The sequence below is a fragment of the Chelon labrosus genome, assembly GCF_963514085.1.
Source record: "Chelon labrosus genome assembly, chromosome: 19".
Lineage (NCBI taxonomy): Eukaryota > Metazoa > Chordata > Actinopteri > Mugiliformes > Mugilidae > Chelon > Chelon labrosus.
Window position 1 is genome coordinate 13,772,507 of NC_140352.1, and position 18,975 is coordinate 13,791,481.

The 18,975-nt window shown below is 42.0% G+C and overlaps 1 protein-coding gene across 1 annotated transcript; it reads left to right on the forward strand.

Annotated features, from left to right (window-relative positions):
- The first annotated feature begins 170 nt into the window (after nucleotides 1-170).
- On the forward strand, nucleotides 171-14,364 carry grnb (granulin b). Its single transcript, XM_084566981.1, has 17 exons — nucleotides 171-341; nucleotides 648-734; nucleotides 1,740-1,880; nucleotides 2,009-2,149; nucleotides 2,696-2,809; nucleotides 3,414-3,555; nucleotides 4,709-4,818; nucleotides 5,450-5,579; nucleotides 5,656-5,747; nucleotides 6,456-6,597; nucleotides 7,688-7,785; nucleotides 8,137-8,370; nucleotides 9,484-9,720; nucleotides 10,229-10,492; nucleotides 10,589-10,822; nucleotides 11,041-11,298; nucleotides 12,414-14,364. The coding sequence occupies exons 2-17, from the start codon at nucleotides 732-734 to the stop codon at nucleotides 12,558-12,560; spliced, it is 2,487 nt and encodes an 828-aa protein (XP_084423107.1). The 5' UTR covers nucleotides 171-341; nucleotides 648-731; the 3' UTR covers nucleotides 12,561-14,364.
- The last annotated feature ends 4,611 nt before the right edge of the window (nucleotides 14,365-18,975 follow it).

Genomic DNA, 18,975 nt, shown 5'->3' on the forward strand with positions numbered 1-18,975 from the left:
AATATAATATTACTGAGGAGCCCATTTTTAAATATTTTATCCGGAGCATGAGTATAAATTGTTATCAAACTTAAAAATAAAATACGTAAATACTAAATATATAGTAAGAAGCCATTTCAACGTTGTTGCCATGTTGCCCTCTCGCGTCATCTGCGGTGTACTGCCCCTTTAAGAATACTCCAACCTGCTCAGTCACGTGTTCGAGTGTGTCATGTGACAAATGAATTGTAAATCGAAAATTAACTGGACAGTATTTGCTTTGTGCTCTTTGACTGTTCCTGGAGACGCATTAAACAAGACACTTGTGTGAGCGCCTGGCCAAGTCGTAACAAACGTACGAGGTAAGAAAAGTAAAATAAATTAAAAAACATCCTCTAAAAGACACTCAAGTCGGCTAGCTTTAGTGTTAGCTTCCTAGCCTGCTAAGCTAACTTGTTTGTTATTTGGGTTACAGAAGCTAACGCTAGCTAGCTGCTTGTAGCTTCCATAACCCAAATAAAAAAAAAACTCGCTCATTGCTTTCATTTCAGTAGTCGTTTTTTGTCAAGTCAATTTTATACATTAGTGGTAGATTCTATGCAACATTACACATATTTCCCTGCATAATTACGTCGATAAATGTTGTTTTTGGTGTGTTTTATGTCCAGGTTGACAGATGAGTATGCAGCACAGTGCTCCTTGTTGATAACAGCATAACTTTTCCCGTTTCCTCCTCAAGCTATCTGCTGAAAATGGTAAAGTAAACTCACAGCTAACCGGATATCTTCATATTAATGTTCAATATTAATATACTGGTCAGTTTATAAAGGTTCATTTTGCACATTAAATGTGTCGGCTGTAAGGAAACATTATCTTTGAGGCTGTAATTGACATAAAAAACACAGGTGCAGCTACTGAAATGTCTGCCTTTATTCATTTTACTGTTTTATTTCTTGTAAATTAAATATGGCATCATGAAAGACCATACAGCAGCATATGAAGTAGAAGAGTTGGCCTTTTGATTGAGTCGATTGATTTGTGCAAAGGTTTTCTGCTTATCAGCACCAGCTCCTCTATGTCAGTTAATCTCTATATCGATGAACAGACATCTTGTTATGACGAGACGGAAATTAACTGTAATCAGTGGTAATTTCCCAGCAGGAAGGCCTTTCATTTCTCAAATATAGGCTCTCTTTTTTAAAATATATGACAGATAAAATATGTATATCTCACCTCCTGAGAAGTTTTGAAAGCTATTTTCACTATTTTTAATAATTAATTGAAGACAAATATCTGCGTATTATGAGATACCTCTTAAGTTGCAACTCAAAAAATCGACAGCTTAGTGCAATAATACTCAAAGTGAACGGTGCATGAAGTCTGGATGACAGCATAAGATGCGAAAACACAAAGACAAAGGCTATCTCTTTGTCACCTATACAATGAAACGGTTATAGCCACAATTGAAAATGCCAAGCGTTAAAAGCACTTGAACAAAAACAGAGCGCTTAAGTCATTCAGAAAAGGATTGTGTTCACTAATCTGGACATGTATGTTTTAAAAGGGCATGAACTTCACACCAAAGGGTTTGTTTAGTGTGTAAATCCAGTTTATCAGTTGGAATGCTTGCGGAGCCGTTGCGCTGTAATCTAGCGGTTTCTCTCAGTCAGAACGACGCGCAGAAGCCGAGACGATATGATGGTTTAGTCACTGCGCAGCCTTCCTCGCTGACGCCTCTTCCCTCGTCTCCCCGTGTGCAGGCTGTGCAGATGGGGGTCTTGATTCTGGCTCTGCTGGGCCTCGGCACAGCTCTGGTCTGTCCTGATGGAGGCGTGTGTGAGGACAAAAACACCTGCTGCAAGAACACTGAGGGAGGGTACGGATGCTGCCCACTGCCACATGTGAGTCCCAGACCTCTGAAGTATTTAAACTAAGCTGCTAATTACTGTATTTCTTTCTGATGCATGCAAGTTCAGGTGTCATGTTTGCCACTTGTCTACCTCATCTAATCTCTTATCTGTCTCTGCAGGCAGAGTGCTGTTCAGACCATCTCCACTGCTGCTATGAGGGAACGCTGTGTGATCTGGCCCACCAGAGATGTGTTAATAAAACTGTTTCTCTTCCCTGGATGAGTCGAGTCCCAAACAAACAGGCCAAACTCGTTCCTCAGGTAATACAATGACTTCTTATTATTTAACTTCTCTTGTTACTTTTTGTCTTATGTTACCTTTCAACTGGTTTGTTGACTGTTGCAACAGAATCAGTGATGGGTAGAGATTCATTTACCATTTGAATTTCATAATGGGGCATGTTTCAACCTATACAGAGACAAAAAAAAATACCCGAATGCAATTGGATAGTCCTACAAACAGACTCCTCCTTTACTTTTCACTTATTGCCAACATGTTCCTTTGGTTCTAAGCATGCTGTGATTTATTTAACACAGTATTAATTTCATATTTGCTTCAAAATGATGAACAAATAATGATTTTCCTTTATTTAACCATGTAATATCAAGTTAAAATTTCATTTTGGCACCAATATATGTTCATGCTGGAGGACTCATTTTCTCCAGCTTATAGTTTTGGGTTCAGTCTGTCCAGTCTTAGGCATAAGAAAGAAAACTCTCCACCTTTGTCTGCATTTCTAACCCTGTTTTTGTTTCCATATGGGCCCCTGTCATTGGTATGCGTCGGCTGTGATGTGATGGCTCCAGCTCGGGGACAGAGTAAAGGCAGTCATTTGTCCGGACCAGGCGTCGGAGTGTCCGGACGACACCACGTGCTGCCAGCTTCCTGACGGCTCCTGGGGCTGCTGTCCATTAGCCAAGGTGGTACATATGTGCTCACGGCATACACAGTTTACACAGTTTGCACAGTTTCACTTAAAATCACTGGGCTCCACACAAACCCCAAGAACTTCACACCAAGAAATGTACTATATCTGTATGTATCTGCTCTGGAAGCTGCTCATGTTGGTAGGAATGTTGTTGCCCTGACACCAATCAGGACATCCCTGATTGTAGATTGACGTCAGATTAAATCTAAATCCACCTCCGCCGTTCAGAGAAGAGTTTCTTTCACTTTGACATAGATGGCTTCCTTCATTTAAAGTTGTTAATTAAGCAGTTACATTAAAAAAGAATCCTAAATTATGACTTTGCCTCTTAATAAATGATGATCGTGGAATTTCATCAGCATCAGTTGTTTAATGGAGCCATTTGTTTTGATTTAAAGACTAATCTCATCAAATTTTATATAATCTCTACGCTGTATTTAACATATTTAACGTTCGGTATGATTAAATGAGAGCCGTCATCTGCGTGTTAAAGACTTGTAAAACTCTCTCAGCATTAAGTAGCTGTTACTTTGGATTACGTGTCCTTGCCTGAACAGGGTTCCTGACTGTCAGAAATGATTCTCTTCTCTCTGCAGGCGGTGTGTTGTGATGATAAGCGCCACTGTTGCCCGGAGGGAACAAAGTGTGATCTTGTTCACGCAAAGTGTGTGTCTTCCTCGCTGGACTCCTTCCCCATGCTGGAGAAACTGCCTGCTAGAAGGAGGGAGAATGAACCAGGTGGGGAGTCCCTTATTTAAAGATAAAATGTTTCCTTCGAATGGATCTTGTTGAATATAACGGCTACGAGGCAGTAAGATGTTGTGTACAAAATACTTGACGTTCGCGAGGACACAGCTCTATAACAAAAGCCCTATTTGCACAGGACTATTTTTACCTGGGGACCTCTAGTAATTTGCAATAACTGCAGGGCTTGTCTGTATTTTTAATCCTGTGTGAATTGACCATGTCTGTAAAAATTACTCCACAAATTACCAGCCATATTTCTCATAACACAGATGTCCTGTGATGAAACTAATCCAGTGCGAATGAGCATCTCTGTGAGTTTTGTTTGATTCGCGCCTTTTCTTGTTCACCAGGATCAAAACAGTCTCATCACATTATGTTGTATCGGATCCAAATCTGCAAAGTAATAAAAGCTGTCGGAAAGTTTAGACGTATAAAAGGTGTACTATTGACTTTGACATGTAGAGACGTCATAAAGAAGGACAAAGTCAGTAAAAGTTTACTTATTAAAAGGCGAATGCGCCACACGAACCACAGACCTAGAGGAGTCTTTTTTTAAATCACTTGACGTCCACAGGTGATAATAATCCTGTGTGAATAGAGCTCATTACTACATTAGCATATAATAACTCACCATCCACCTTTACCATTTCAAAAAAAACCTCAGTGAACACGTCACAACTCGTGAACTCACTGAAAATTACTTACGAGTTTGTGAATGCCACAAGAGGACGCCGTTCCCTCTTCTTGTCAACACAATAAACGCAACTTGATTTAGTGCTTGGTTTAAAAAGAAAAAATCTGTTACTGATTCATAAACTCCTTGCACAGATTTAAAAAAAATTCCTGTATGCTCTCGTTAGAAATCTTGCTGTGGTTGCCAAGCCTCGCGAGATTGTGCAACCACATTAGTCCACGTGTGAGGGAGATCCAAAAACCTTACAGAAGCTCCAACTCTGAGAGCATCAGGACTGAAAGCTAATTGGATTTAAAAAGTAAGAGGAGAGAGAACAGCTGCACAAAAGCAAAGACACACCCAGCTCATGTACTGATGTAAAAACAAACAAAAACCTCTAATCGGTCTGTGTTTGTGCAGTCATTTGCAGATGATGTTACCCTAATTCTAACTGACTTATTGCTTGTGTAGTTTCTATCGTCGGTTCAGTGACGTGTCCTGGTGGTCGAAGCAGCTGCCCGGATAGCTACACGTGTTGCCTGTTGACCAGCGGAGACTACGGCTGCTGTCCATACCCGGAGGTACGTTTGATTCTTACACCAGAGCTGACTCAGTTGGTCGACTGGAGATTTGCTTCCCTTTTTCTCTTTTTAGTGTTGCAAATGAAGCAGACACGTGTCGGTTTTGCTCTGGTTGTTGGATGCAGCATGAACAATCTGAAAACGTCTGATTCGTTATGAGCACTAATTTATATGTAGAGCAGTTAGTTCATTAGAGTTTTTTGTCACCTATATATGAAAGATATACGCAGATATAAGTTTGTCTGGTAGTTACATACCACTTGAGGTTAGTCATTGTCCTACTTCTTCCTGCTTTGTTGTGTCATTCATGTTTGCCAGGTTTTCCCAATGATTTAAACATGAGTTGAAGGCAACATACGATGAGGAGTCTTTGAGTAATAAGATTTAAAATCACATGATGTGCTCATAGGCTGCTGCGAAATGGCTGTCGCATATTGGGATTTAAATCTGGGTACATCAGACAGAAAACTCCACGACCTGAATCCAAGTGAGGTTTAATGCAGCAGCAATCATGTGTTCATGACTGGACTGTTGTACAGTTGGTGCTCCTGGGAATATTTCAGCTGCGGGCCGTTAAAGTGAATACGCCTTTCTTCTTCTTCTATGTTTTTCACATGTGAATCGTGTGCAGGCCACGTGCTGCAGCGATCATCTCCACTGTTGCCCCAGCAACACAGTCTGTGACCTGGAGCATCAGGTCTGCAGATCTGGTGACACACACGTGCCACTGATGAAGAAGATCCCTGCTGCGCACAACGATCGTAAGCAGTTATTCCTGCCCTGATAGATGTTTGTTATTGATCTATGGAAGCTTAAAATGTCGTTGTGTCTCTTCAGTTGCGTGTCCAGACAAGATAATGGTTTGTCCCGATGAGACCACATGCTGCTGGAATAGAAACAACACATATGGCTGCTGTCCTATGCCCGATGTAAGTAAACTAAACTAAACTAAGGCCCAGTTCAGACCTTGTCCTGGGCAATCAGATCGCAACTGACCAGCTTTAAGTGCAGATGTGAACACACCCAGCCAGGATACACTGAGGAAACATTTGACTTATCCAGTCTCAGACTATATTAGGAGGTGGTATGGGACGCATTTAACCTCATTCCTTTGTTAGTGTGAACAAACAATGAGTCCTGCGATCACCTACTAAACAAACTTCCAGGGTTTGATTATAATCTGAGCTTTGTCTCTAAAATCACTAACGTCAGGGCGGAGATCAATAAATAAATAATTACTTAACATGTGTGCTTTCAGTCAAATAGAGAGACTTTACAGCTTGTTCCAAAATATAAATCATTTCCCCAAGTTATGATGCACACACAACAAACAGCTGTTCATGGTTCTGGTCCATTGGTAGGTAGAGATCCATAAGAGACGACAGCTGTTACAGTGTTCATTCATTTGAATGCCAGGTGTAACCCCAGGTACATAGAGATTGTCCAGGTTGGATATTGGGGAGTGATGGGCTGCAGCAAGTTGCAGAGAAACAGACTCGAAACTTTTAATACATTTGTTCTAATACTGCTTATGTCTACATACCAAGTTTTTATTTATTTTTTTATTTTTTTATCTCAAAAGCAGTTTGTGGTCAGTTTATCGTCTATAGTCGTGTTTACTTCCTCTTTTCTTGCAGGCCGTCTGTTGTGCAGATCACATCCACTGCTGCCCTGCAGGGAGCCGGTGCGATCTGGGTACCAGCTCCTGTGTGTGGGCCGAGCGGGAAGACGTGAAGATGATGCCTGTTGTGACAGGAGAGGTGTCGGAAGAGAGGAAAGGTGAGAGCGAGAGGGTCGTCACCATCGAGGAAAAAAATTATATCTCAAAGCAGGAGTTTTACAGAAGAGTTTGGTTTCATTTAACGTAGCACTGATATTGAACGGCTTCGATTTCTCCTTAAAATCTGTCACCGAGTTTACGTGGACGCTAATATTCATCTAATAATAAGAATGAAACTGCCTCGTGTAGCCACTTCAGTTGGAGGTATGATGCTCCTCAGCAGCAGAGCCACTTTTGTGCGTTTGTAGTGATTGATGTTTTGATGTAAACACACATAATCTGATCGGATCATTTTATTTAGTCTCCACGGAAACGGCTCAGTTGGAATCTGTGATCAGGATCAGGTTGATCAGGTCCACATACATAGCTACTGTTAATGCAGCAGTTTTCACCATTTTATTTGGTTTCAGGTTGTGAATTACAGACGGCAGAGACAAAGATCGTGTTCATGTTGGTTATTAGTTTGTTAAACCTTCTTCACAGACAGTTTTTAGATGTAGGAGTCTAGTTTTTGGCAGAAACAGATGATGTCTGAACTGAGCTTGTGGCAAATTGAACTGATGGCCCATTTAAATTGATCAATTCATAACAACTGATATTTGTGAAGGTGTCACTTTAGACAGCTTAATTGCTTTAGCAAACCAAACTACTGATTAATAAATAGACTAAGTTTATTCATCCTTAAAATATCATCGTTAGGTGCAGATAAAAGTGAGCTACACACCTACTTCTTCCTGCACTGAAGTCCTAGGAACTCTCTGATAAAACTGTGCTGATGCATACTGTAGGTCAGCATGGGAATATAAAACCATTTATAAAACTAGGAGTGTCAGAAAGCAGCCGAAGTTAAAGAGGAATCCACAGTCTCAGGAGCCCTCTGCTCATCTTCTAGTAACCATTCAACTCACTCCATAACATACTCAGATGTCCGTCTAAATTGTCAGAGGTCAAGTGGTGGGTAAAGTCAGATTTCTCTGGTTTTGCTGCATTAAATTTTGATCCTTCCTTTGATTTTCAGCTTTGATGCCACAGCAGTGTTTAAGAATCTAATTTTATAACGTGACAATAATGTTTCTGTTTCTCTTTCAGTCCACGCTGTTCCCTGCAACGACTCCGTGGCCTGTCCTGACAAAAACACCTGCTGTAAATCATCAGAAGGACAATGGACTTGCTGTCCTTTACCGAAGGTGCTGACATGCTGCTGTGTATGAATCAGACGGACTTTAATTTCTGTACAGCTGCACACAGTTACTTAACACATGACCTGAGAGGACTAATCCTGACTCATGCTGTCAGTAACCTCAACAAATGGCCTCTCCTCTTCTAATCTAGAGTCTGTAACACTCAAAAATGTTGTTTATTGCAAAACTGGTGTGTAGAAATATAAGTCACTATGATAAATTCACACTTCTATTCAGTCTTACACGTATTCCAGTTGTTCATTGATAGAAGAGGAGGATTAGGAGGCCAGTTTTCATGTACACACAGAGGTCATGTAAATATTTGGTCAACATTTGGATTGTTCCTTCTTCTCGTAGGCCGTGTGTTGTCAGGACCACCTGCACTGCTGCCCCCACGGCACCGTCTGTAACCTGGCGGCCTCCACGTGTGACAGTACCACAGGCAACGCCATGATGCCCTGGCTGGACAAAGGGCCGGTCTTCCCCTTACTGACTGATAACAACAAGTGTGACGAGTCTACATCGTGTCCTGGGACGTCCACCTGCTGCAAGACGCAAGGAGGAGGCTGGGCCTGTTGTCCTCTACCTCAGGTAACCTCAGACTGGAAGGAGGTCAACTTTTAAGATGGTCTACACCTTATTTCGTGTTAATTATGTGTATCATTGGCCCTGTCTAGATCTTGCATTAAAATCCAACAAAGGCAGTCTGATCACAACTGGCCAGCTTTAAGTACCCATGTTCACACTTGGCATTAAAATGTGTCTCCACGTGCGTCCCCAGTGTAACAGTGTAGTGTAACAGCTGCTACCTCTAATGGATCTCTACTTACAGCTGGATCAGAACCATGAACAGCTGTTTGTTGTGTGTGCGTCATGACTTGGGAAGATGATACATATTAGGGAACAAGCTGTGAAGTCTCTTTCTCTCTCTCTCTCACTAAAAGAAAACACGTCAGATTGTTATTGAGGAAATATGTAACCTTTTTAATGACAGAGGTAACAGTGTCTTGTTTCTGAATTAATGAGTTAAACACACAGATCACCCCTGTTGAGTAGGTGGTCTTTAAAGTGACCCGGGACTTGGTGTGTGTTCACATTACCAAAGAAATGAAGTCAAATGTGTCCCAGACCAACTCCACATGTGGTCTAAACCTGGCTATTGCGATCTGATTTCCCAGGATGAATGTTAATTAAAGGATTGAACAAGACCAAAGAGCAGATATGAGTGTAATGCTGCCTTCAAAATGAAATTGTGAACTTGAGATTATGACACGAGAAGCTGGAGACTGTTGTTGTCTAAAAGCCACAAAGGCTAGCACTTAGCAAGCTAATGCCAGGTACGTAATGTAAAGTCATAATGAAAGGATGAAGCTGTTGGTAATATCAACATTATCTTCAGACATACTTTTAAATTAAAACTCTAAATGACAAAATTTCCAGTAACAGGATTGTAAATAACACAAGACTTCATATGGACGCTTCTTGTGAACACAGTAAACGCAACCAAACAAGTTTTGTAGCTACTACGCTCAAAGAAAGAATCTTTTAGTGCTTCACTTCATCCTAATATTAAAGTGAACCAAATATTTTAATGAAAAAACATGAAACACAAACCCTAAGTTATGAAGCCTGGCTTGTTTTTTGGGCTTTAGCTAAAACTATAGCAGTAAGTAACACACGCTCTCCTGGTCTGCCTCTTGCCAGGCCGTTTGCTGTGACGACCACTTGCACTGCTGCCCTCACGACACCGTCTGCAACCTGGAGAAGGAAACGTGTGATGACCCGTCCGGCGTCACCCCGTCCCTGCCCTGGTTGGCAAAGGTGCCCGCTCAGACCTCGGAGGTGCAGAACGAGAAATGCGACCAGCAGACCATGTGTCCAGGAGGAACCACCTGCTGTAAGAAAAACTCGGGACAGTGGGCCTGTTGCCCCTTACCTCAGGTCAGCTTCCACCTTCTTCACAGTTAAAGCTTTTTTAACACTAGTGTGTTTTGAAGTGCTGATCTCTGAGGGTGTTCTTCTTGTTGTTCATTTTAGTTGGTTTCAAACAGTGGAAGGATATGAAAAGTTGGTTTCAGTTATGTTTTACGTAGGAATCCAAAAATATCTCTCACTGTTGTTAAGGTTTGCTCCAGGAAATATTATTTACCTCAGAGATGCTGTGTGGTCCATTGTCTGCTTTGGCTCTGAACCTAAACTGAGTTTTTAAGTTCTTATTCTATGTACTGATGAGTTGACTTCTAGTCTTTGTCTTTAACTTCTTATCTAGTCCTACTGTGCAAATCAGTGTTCACTCATCCTACATGTCCTAAATGATTTAAATAAATTCTGCCAGTTGAAATATCTTGGCGCTAAATAGCATTCTTTGACATTTATGGTAAATTAAATATTCTTCGACTGAAAATCTGGCAGTTAGTTTTAAAGAGACGTTTAATCCTGTCCTTTCCAGGCCGTGTGCTGCAGTGACCACGAGCACTGCTGCCCTAAAGGCTACAAGTGCAACGTGGCCGAGCAGACCTGTGACAAAGCCGGTGAGCTGAGCCTTTCCTGGCTACAGAAGACACCGGCCCTGCAGAGTGAGGCCAGCGGGGCTGTTTCCGTTCTGACTCGGCCAGCCAAGAACGCGTGCGACGCCCAGACCAGCTGCCCCAGAGATACAACCTGCTGCTTCATGAAAAAGGCCCACAAATGGGGCTGCTGCCCTCTGCCGAAGGTAAGTGTCTGATTATGTATAAAGCACACACTGTTGGCAGTTAGGTGCCAGTTTTTTTGAGCGTGTATGAATGTAGATTACTTTGCTGCCCCTCAGGCAGTCTGTTGTGAAGATGGAAACCACTGCTGCCCCAATGGACACACCTGCGAGCCCCACCGCTCGTCCTGCTCCAGGGGTCCACATGTTATTCCCTGGTTCACCAAACTGAGCGCTCTGACTGAGCTGGACACCGTTGGCGACGTTAAGTGTGACGACAAGAGCAGCTGTGCTTCAGGGACGACCTGCTGCAAACTGCCGTCAGGAGAGTGGGGCTGCTGCCCGCTGGTCAAGGTTTGTACGGCACTCAATGAATAATTTAGTTTGATTCTTCTGGGAATCTAAAAATCACTATTTAACTGTCACTGGTTGCCAGGGTAGTAGTTAGGGATGTACCAATCATTTATTTTTTGCCCCCCAGAGTATCGACCGAGCTTCTTCTTCTTCTTCTTTAGTCTCAGTTTTACAATGACTCCAGGTGTTAAGTGCTTCTTGATCTTTCTCCTCCTCAGGCCGTTTGCTGTGCCGACCACGAACACTGCTGTCCTCAGGGCTACACCTGCAACATGCATACAAGTACCTGTGAGAAGAAGATCCACGACGTGCTCCTCCACTCCCTCCCCCGGATTAAAGTGGTGCAGTCCGAGCCGACAAAAGCGGGGGACGAGGCGGACGTACTGTGTGACCCTGCGGGGGAGTTTCGCTGCTCCAAGCAGGACACCTGCTGTAAGATCTCGGACTCGGAGTGGAGCTGCTGCCCTTCCCCACGGGTACGTTCACTCACCGTTCCATCCTCTCACATGACATTGATCATTTTCATTGGTAGCATTAGTGTTTTGAAATTTTTGTCATCTGGCTTAGTCTGCTGGACTATGGATAATATGAAGAAGTCATCTCCCACATATCTAAACGCCAGAGTGTTCCGGAGATAAACCCCCCCATGCGACATGGGATTGTATGTAGGGTGGAAGCTTGTGGTATGGTCAGAAGATCTACCTGATGATAAGCATGTGGTTGCAAGAAAGAATGGATATGTTGTTGTAGGCTCCATTGTGTAACATGTTGTGACTAAGGGAACTCGCATGAAGGAGTTCAGCCTGAGGGGGTCTTTGAGGTATCTCCTCTGTGTCCCTGTGTTCTGGAAATTTCTCACTGTATGTCACACAATGGTGGTTAAAGTGAAGGAGAAGTGTTACGTGTGTCATGAGATGTATGTTGAGATGTTAGTACAATGTGTTGTGTCAAGTCATATGTGCTCTTATGATGTGACTACAGATAAGAACATTGTTTAGGAAAGTATAAAAGCTGAGGAGAGACTGCCTCTCTTCAGTCATCATCCGCCGCTGATGAGTGGCTCTTGCTTGCAAGCAATAAAGGTTTCTAGAAACTAGATATTGTGTCACAACTTGGTATTTGACCAACTCTCATCTGCACTAGACTAGCAACTGACTTGCAGTTGCCACGACACTTCAGTACTGTAGATTTTTCTTTTACTGCTTCAAACAGCTCAGCAGTGACATTACTCTGAGTGTGGAAGCTTCCAGGGCTGAGTCATAATCTGATCTAACGTCGATAACTTAGTAAATAAATAAATAACTTCATCTCCTCAAGTCATGACACGCACGTAACAAACAGCTGTTCGTTGTTAAATAATAAATTGTGTGTGAGTGAAACACAAGTTCCACAATTTATATCGTAGCCTCATGTCAGGCCGCACACGCAGCAAATAATGCTGGGTTTAATTAGCATCTAATTGGTAAAATAAAGGGAAATAAGAGTAAACAGAATAATGAACCACTTGCTTTGGACCATATCAACTAAACTAGAGGAGAAAATGTGTGAGAAGCTGGGGAAGTAATGTTTATTTACTTGTTTGTTTCCCCAGGCTGTCTGCTGCCCCGACTCAAAGCACTGCTGTCCTGTTGGATACTCGTGTGACCCGAAGGCCGGAGGCTGCACCCTGAAGTCACAGCTGACCTGGGACACTTTCTTCGGGAACCGAAGGAGAGACTTTGTCCCTCAGAAACTTTAATCCCACTTGAGTCCTTTATAACCGCCTACCTGCGGACAGGAAGGTATTTTCCCGTCATCCTGTTTGATTTCATGGAGGCGTATACCCTGTGTTTTTTGCACTCCCGAGTGTCTTTGGTTTTATGGTATGTATGGAGCGTGTTATAATATCTGGCAATGAAAACATTTATATGAAGTAGAAGCACTTTGCTGGAGGGTCGTCAGATGACGCTACAGCCCCTTGTTCATGGTGACTGTGCAGCAGACTTTATATGATTCAAAAAAACACTCCTCTTCAGAAGATAATGATGCAACACTGTTTCTCTTAAAGGATAATTCACGTTTATTTCTACCACCTGTGTGTCCATCGTCATTCTAACGTTGCACTTGAGATTCTGGGAAACAAGTGTCATTAAAAAGAAACATGGCAGGTTGAAATAAACCAGAATCATTCTTTAAAGCCGGGTGTTGCTTTATGGTTTTTTTTTTAATGTCGACAAATCCCATAAAAAACCCAAATCACCTGTCTGCTTTCCACTGGAGAAAAGAATAAAAAATCAGTTTCTGTTTTTTGTTATCATAATTTTAATTAGCAGGGATTAAATTGTTATAAATAGGCTTACTTGTTCGCGCGTGATGTCCTCCCAACACACAAAACATGAAATATACATGACTGACACACAAACGGCACATTGTTGTTGGGTGAAAACAGTGGATTATGGGTAAAATTCTGAATCGTCCTGTGTCCTCGAGGCTGAACCACACATTTCCATTTTTTCATGCAATTTGTTGACCGTAAGAAAAAAACAAAGAATATGTCCAGGCTCATTAACTGGCCCACTCCACTCTCACCGTCATTTATCACGAGGGACGGCCAAGTTCTTCTTCTCTATGGAAACATGAATGTACTATCTGCCTTATTGTGAACAAATGAGTGCACGGTGTCAGGCTGGACCACCAAACAGAAGCCTGACGTGTACTCTGCATTATTTGAGTCCGCGTAGTTTGATTGACTGGAAATTGATCAAGAAATAAGCACCATTAAAGAGCAGCGTCGGTAATAAAAATTAGGCTGTGACGTTAAAATAAAGGCGTGTTCTTCCTTTGTTAGTTTTGACAATATGTTGTATGTTTGCATCTTTATGTCTCTGATGGGCGGAGCAACACCAAGTGATAAAACTTGAATCTTGAGTTGGCTATTAGCTCGTGCCTTCTTTAATTTGGGGAAATTTTATTGAAAACTCTTTTTGTGTTTTTGGGCAGATGTAGCGCAGGTTTCTCCCAACAAAACCAATAAATAATCGGAAACGACAACTGAACTGGTATTGTATTGTATCCAGACTGTTGTTTCAAAACGATGAGTCACCATCTACTGCTGTTTCAGAACCACAAACATGCGGTATTTGTTGTTAAGTCCTTATTTACCAATGAGAGGCTGTTTGTTGTTGCGTGTCATAACTTGGGGAGATGATACGCATTTTTGAACAAGCTGTAAAGTCTCTGTCTCACTGAAAGTGTTCAGTTCTTATTCATATATTGATCTCCAACCTGACGTTAGTTATTTTGGAGACAAAGCTCAGATTATAACTGAACTCTGGACGCTTCCATACTCGACACCTACAAGGACAGAACATTTCAAACAGGCTCTCATTACTAATGAACACTTTTGAGGCTCATTTTTGTGAATGATCGAGGCCAAACTCTGCCTATGCTGTTATTTGGTGGATTTCTTTCTTTTTTTTTTGCATTGGTAGCTTACAAAGTAATTGTAATTTAAGGTTTTTATGAATTAAGAAATAAACTGTCACAATAACTCATTGTGTTGTCGCTTCTACTTTTAGATTCCGTTTCGAAATAAACATCTTCAGCAAATGATGTTGTTGGATGCGATAATTAAACTCTGTGAGCTCATCCTTGGAGTCTGTCAGTTGTGCACAAGCGCACATAACAAGCCCACACACTTCCTCTGGCCTTTTCCCTCCCATATCCTCTTACGTCCGCTTTCGTCTCACTCTTCATCGTCATCAGAAAGTTGTTATGACGACCCGGGTAAACACAAGACTGAGTGGAGGCGCAGCTGTGTGCTTGGGTGTGTGTGTGTGGTGGTGTAGTGTTCCACTTCACTGATGCCAGGCCTTGTTTTATCAGCCTCCCCCTGCTGGTCAGAGACAGACACTGCAGCTCTTCTGCTTGAGTTGAAAACAATGGCATTTGAGCTGTAATTGAGGTCAGAGACTCAGAGGCCTCATTGTTGGGTTTCTCCTGTCACAGCCGTTTAACACAGAGTGATGCCTCTGTAAGAAGACGGTATATTTAGGTTTATTTCAGCTATTGAAAGGAAATATAACGGGCCAAGAAGCTCTACCTCAGATAAAACAGTTTCAGAAATAAATTAAGTTCTAACTTTGCAAGTCTCTGTCACAAATGAACAATAAATAAAATAAATTTAAACCCAATAGACTACAACAAGGTGCAGGAGAAGTCGTTGACAAACACTGTGCCGTATTCTTGATCTGTGCACCAATTGTACGAGTACATTTTTTTAAAAACCTCAAGAAGCTTTTTCAGCCGGTCCAAACCTGCCAGTCTTTATGTATCTGCTGTACTTCATCTCCTGCCTCTAGTCTTCGCGCTAAGCTAAGCTAAGCTAAGCTAACCGCATTTTAGCGATCAATCCTTGTTTCGCCCAAAAAGTTAAAGAATTGCTTTGAACGGAACAATTCAAATGGTTTCCTCATCGGCTCTTGGCCCGTTGGTTTCCATCAGTGTCAATGAGTGAGTGAGGCCTGCGGAAGCTGAATGAGCCCCGCCGAGGCTTTTCACGTCTATGTTTAGTCGACTTGACCCACCAACAGCAGAGGAGAATGAAGTGACAAAAAGCCGCTGACGTGAGAGCGAACGCTGTCCACGGCCTCACTATTGGTCAGTCACTGATCCCATTCAGATGTTGCCAGGGAAAGGGAACCCTCCACCCAAATAACACACACACCCAGTCACACACACTCCCTCCTCAGGTATTTTGTTAATTCCCACAGGAATGTATAGATTCCAGTCTTCTCTGTTCAGGACAGTAAATGTGTCTCTGCTGCTGAATGGATGGATTTGTAGCGCTCAGCTGATTACAAATCAGAAACTCAAATGAAATCGCAAATGCTACCTTTGTTTTTGTCTTTTAAAATGAGCACAGCAAACTCATTAATTTATTAAGGAATAAAAAAAGCTTTATTTGTAACTCATGTCCTGGGACAAAGATCTTTAACGTTCAGCCAAATAAAGACGTTAATTTCCTTGAAATTACGTTATTAATTTAATGAACACAGGAACCTCTGACCTCTACAAACCAAATATTTAGTCGATTACTGGAGAAAATAGTCAGCAGATGGATCATTAATTGCAGTCCTATGTAAAACATTTTAAGATGAACATTAAAATCCAGCTTTTACATGGTCTGCACTGAGGACTTTTACTTTTAATAGTACATTTTCCAGATTTTACTTCCACATGATTAAACTACTATGAACCAAGCTACAAATATGTGAAAATGAGAATTATATGCTCAATTGTTGTTTTTCAATAAATAAAGGCTTAAAACCCACGAATAACTTTTGTGTGCATGAGAAGAGGGGAGACGGGATAAGACGTATTACATAAGATACAGTGAGATGAGATTACATGAGATGAGAAGAAGTAAGATGAAACAAAGCACGACCCCCCACCAACTTTTATGTGAATGAGATGAGACACGCTGAGATAAATGAAATGAGAAGAGGTGGGATCAGATGAACTACTGACAAGTTTTGCGTGCATGAGATGAGTCAAAATGAAATGGGATAAAAATTACATGAGATGACATGAGAGAAGAGAGAGAGAAGATGAAATTTGACACGACCCACAACAACTTTTGTGTGCATGGGATGAGACGACATAAGATCAGATGAGATAAAAAGACATGAGATGAGATAAGATGAGATAAGATGAGATACGTGAGATGAGAAGACGTAAGATGAAATAAGACATGACCCCCCGACAACTTTTGCATGCATATGAGATGAGACAAGTTGAGACAAAATAAAATGACGTGAGATGAGTTGACATTAGATGAGAAGAGAGAGAGAAGATTACATAAGACGTGACCCACCAACAACTTTTGTATGCATGAGACGAGATGAAATGAGAAAAGGTGAGATGAGATGACTTGAGGTGGGATACAATGAGGTAAAATGAGATACACAAGATGAGATGAGATGAGATGAAATAAGGTACAACTCACAGACCACTTCTATGTGCATGAGATGAGACAAAATGAAATGACATTAGAGGAGATGAGATGAGACAAGATAAGATATTCCTTTATGTGTGACAATGACAGCTATACATTTAATGGTGTTTAAATTTGCCTTCTTCAGTTTAAACCATCAACCATGTTTCTTTTCTGTTTTTTTATGAGAAATTATCTTGACAAAATGAAAGCAGGTGTATAACTGTGATATAAAAGATCTGAGCTCAAACATCCAAGTGTCACTGGGGGCATCTACAGTATCCATCCAAAGGCTGCTGCAGGGGGGAGGTGAGGGAGATGGGGGAGGTGAGGGAGGCCCGGGGTGACTGAGGTGTAAGAGCTCATAAGTCACACACACATGCTGCACCAATCAGCAGGGCTTGCGGGGGCAGAAAGCCGGTAGGCTACAACTTGGAAACTATTGCACTCATGACTCAGGACGGACGGACGGACCGAAGCCTCTGTTTCTGCTGGATCACCGGATTTCACCTGTAGCAGTGGGCGGCTGATTGTCCTTCTGAGGTAATGTGGCCTGCCTTGAGCCTTGCTGTCTGTCTGAAGTCTGGTGTCTACTGGAGGTGTCCTCGCTGTCAGGTCTCAGAGTTCAGAGGGAAGTGGTCTTTAGGAGGCTGCCAGAAAGCGGAAATGCACTGTGTGTACACTGGTGTTTGTCTGTGATGTGGCATCACTGTTTGACATTCATGACCCAGAGGACTGATGGACTTTAAGCGTTTTTAGGTTCATCTTTTAAATTCTACTTACTGTGCTCGGGTAGAAATACACCTGTTGATTCCCGCATGCTGCCACGGTTTCACACCTTTATCACGCTTCAGAAATCCGCCCGTGCAGCCTCAGAAGCGAGGACTTCAGGACGAGTCTTTGTGACTGGGAAGTGTGTCTGTTTTGATCCCCCAGTGTTCCCTGTCAACATGGCGAGCTCTGAGGAACTCTGACAGCTGGACGGCCCGGTGGAAGGCATGCGGCCGCTCCTCTGCGTGCCAGATCTCTGCGTGCTATTTATACCCACCTTTGCCAGGCTCACCGCTGGTGTCTGTTCATTCACGCCCTGCCACCGCAAATGCCACCCCATTAAAATCTGCGCCAATTACAAGTCTGTTGTTTCTGCTGTGAGTGCTGAACTGACAGTGTTTTTATATTATGGTGGTTTGAGTTGTCAGTTTTACCAAATGACACTTAAACGCCACTGAAACCCAGAAACGCCTTGTTTTACAAATCTCTGTTTAAAGCTTGATAACTCATAACCCATGCAAACATCACATAAAGACGATTAATGGCTTAAACAGAAGAAGACACTCAAACAATCAAAGTAGGAAAATGAATTCTATTGTTTTTTATTTCTCTGCTTAAAAAGCTTGACGTAAAATATATAATTCCATATGTATATGCACTCACTTGCCAGTTCATTAGGTACACTAGTGAAAACAACGGTCTCGCACTAAATCTTCTGTTCATGAAGGTTCTGGTATTCAGTATTTGTTTCAAATAACTGAGAGAGTTGTTGACTCAACTGTGTTGCTGGTTTGTAGTACAATCGATTTGTCTTGTGTTGCACCGACACAAGTTCCTATTACTTTGACATTTTGTGGGCTAAGCTAAATAATAGAAACCACTTCGACAGCACCACGAACTACTTCCTCAAAAATTGTCATTGAGTTGAATAACCAACTTTCTGATGCTGTTTCAACAAAAACTGAACATTGCAACAGTCATGAAGGAGGATTTAAGGCCGAACTGTTACATAAGAATGAATTAGTATACCTGATGTTTTGCCAAGTCGGTGTAAAACGTGAATATTATAAATGAATTTTCAGTTGTCAACACAGCTTCATGTGTTCATAAAAATTAGAAACAGCACATTAAAAACATCCAACTTCCCTTGTTTATACGCCTTTGTTCTGGTTTATAAGCAGTTTGTTTTTGCGTGTAAATAAACTGTAGATGCACTCCTCCACACACCAGAGGGCGCTGCAGAGAGAGAGAGAGAGATTGACTCACCAGTGCCTAAAAATTTCGTTTTTGCTGACCTCCAGTAGTTCAAATTCTCACCTTGCTGCCGTCTAGGAAAGATCTGCTCCACAGAGTGTACATATATAACCTCTTAAGTGTCTCGTGGATGCTCGGCGAACGCTTATCACTG

Bases quoted from the DNA above. Each gene is read 5' to 3' on its own strand.
- grnb (XM_084566981.1), top strand. The intron at 5,748-6,455 runs GTAAGTAAACTA...CTTTTCTTGCAG, and splicing joins GCTGCTGTCCTATGCCCGAT to GCCGTCTGTTGTGCAGATCA. The intron at 11,299-12,413 runs GTACGTTCACTC...TTGTTTCCCCAG, and splicing joins GCTGCTGCCCTTCCCCACGG to GCTGTCTGCTGCCCCGACTC.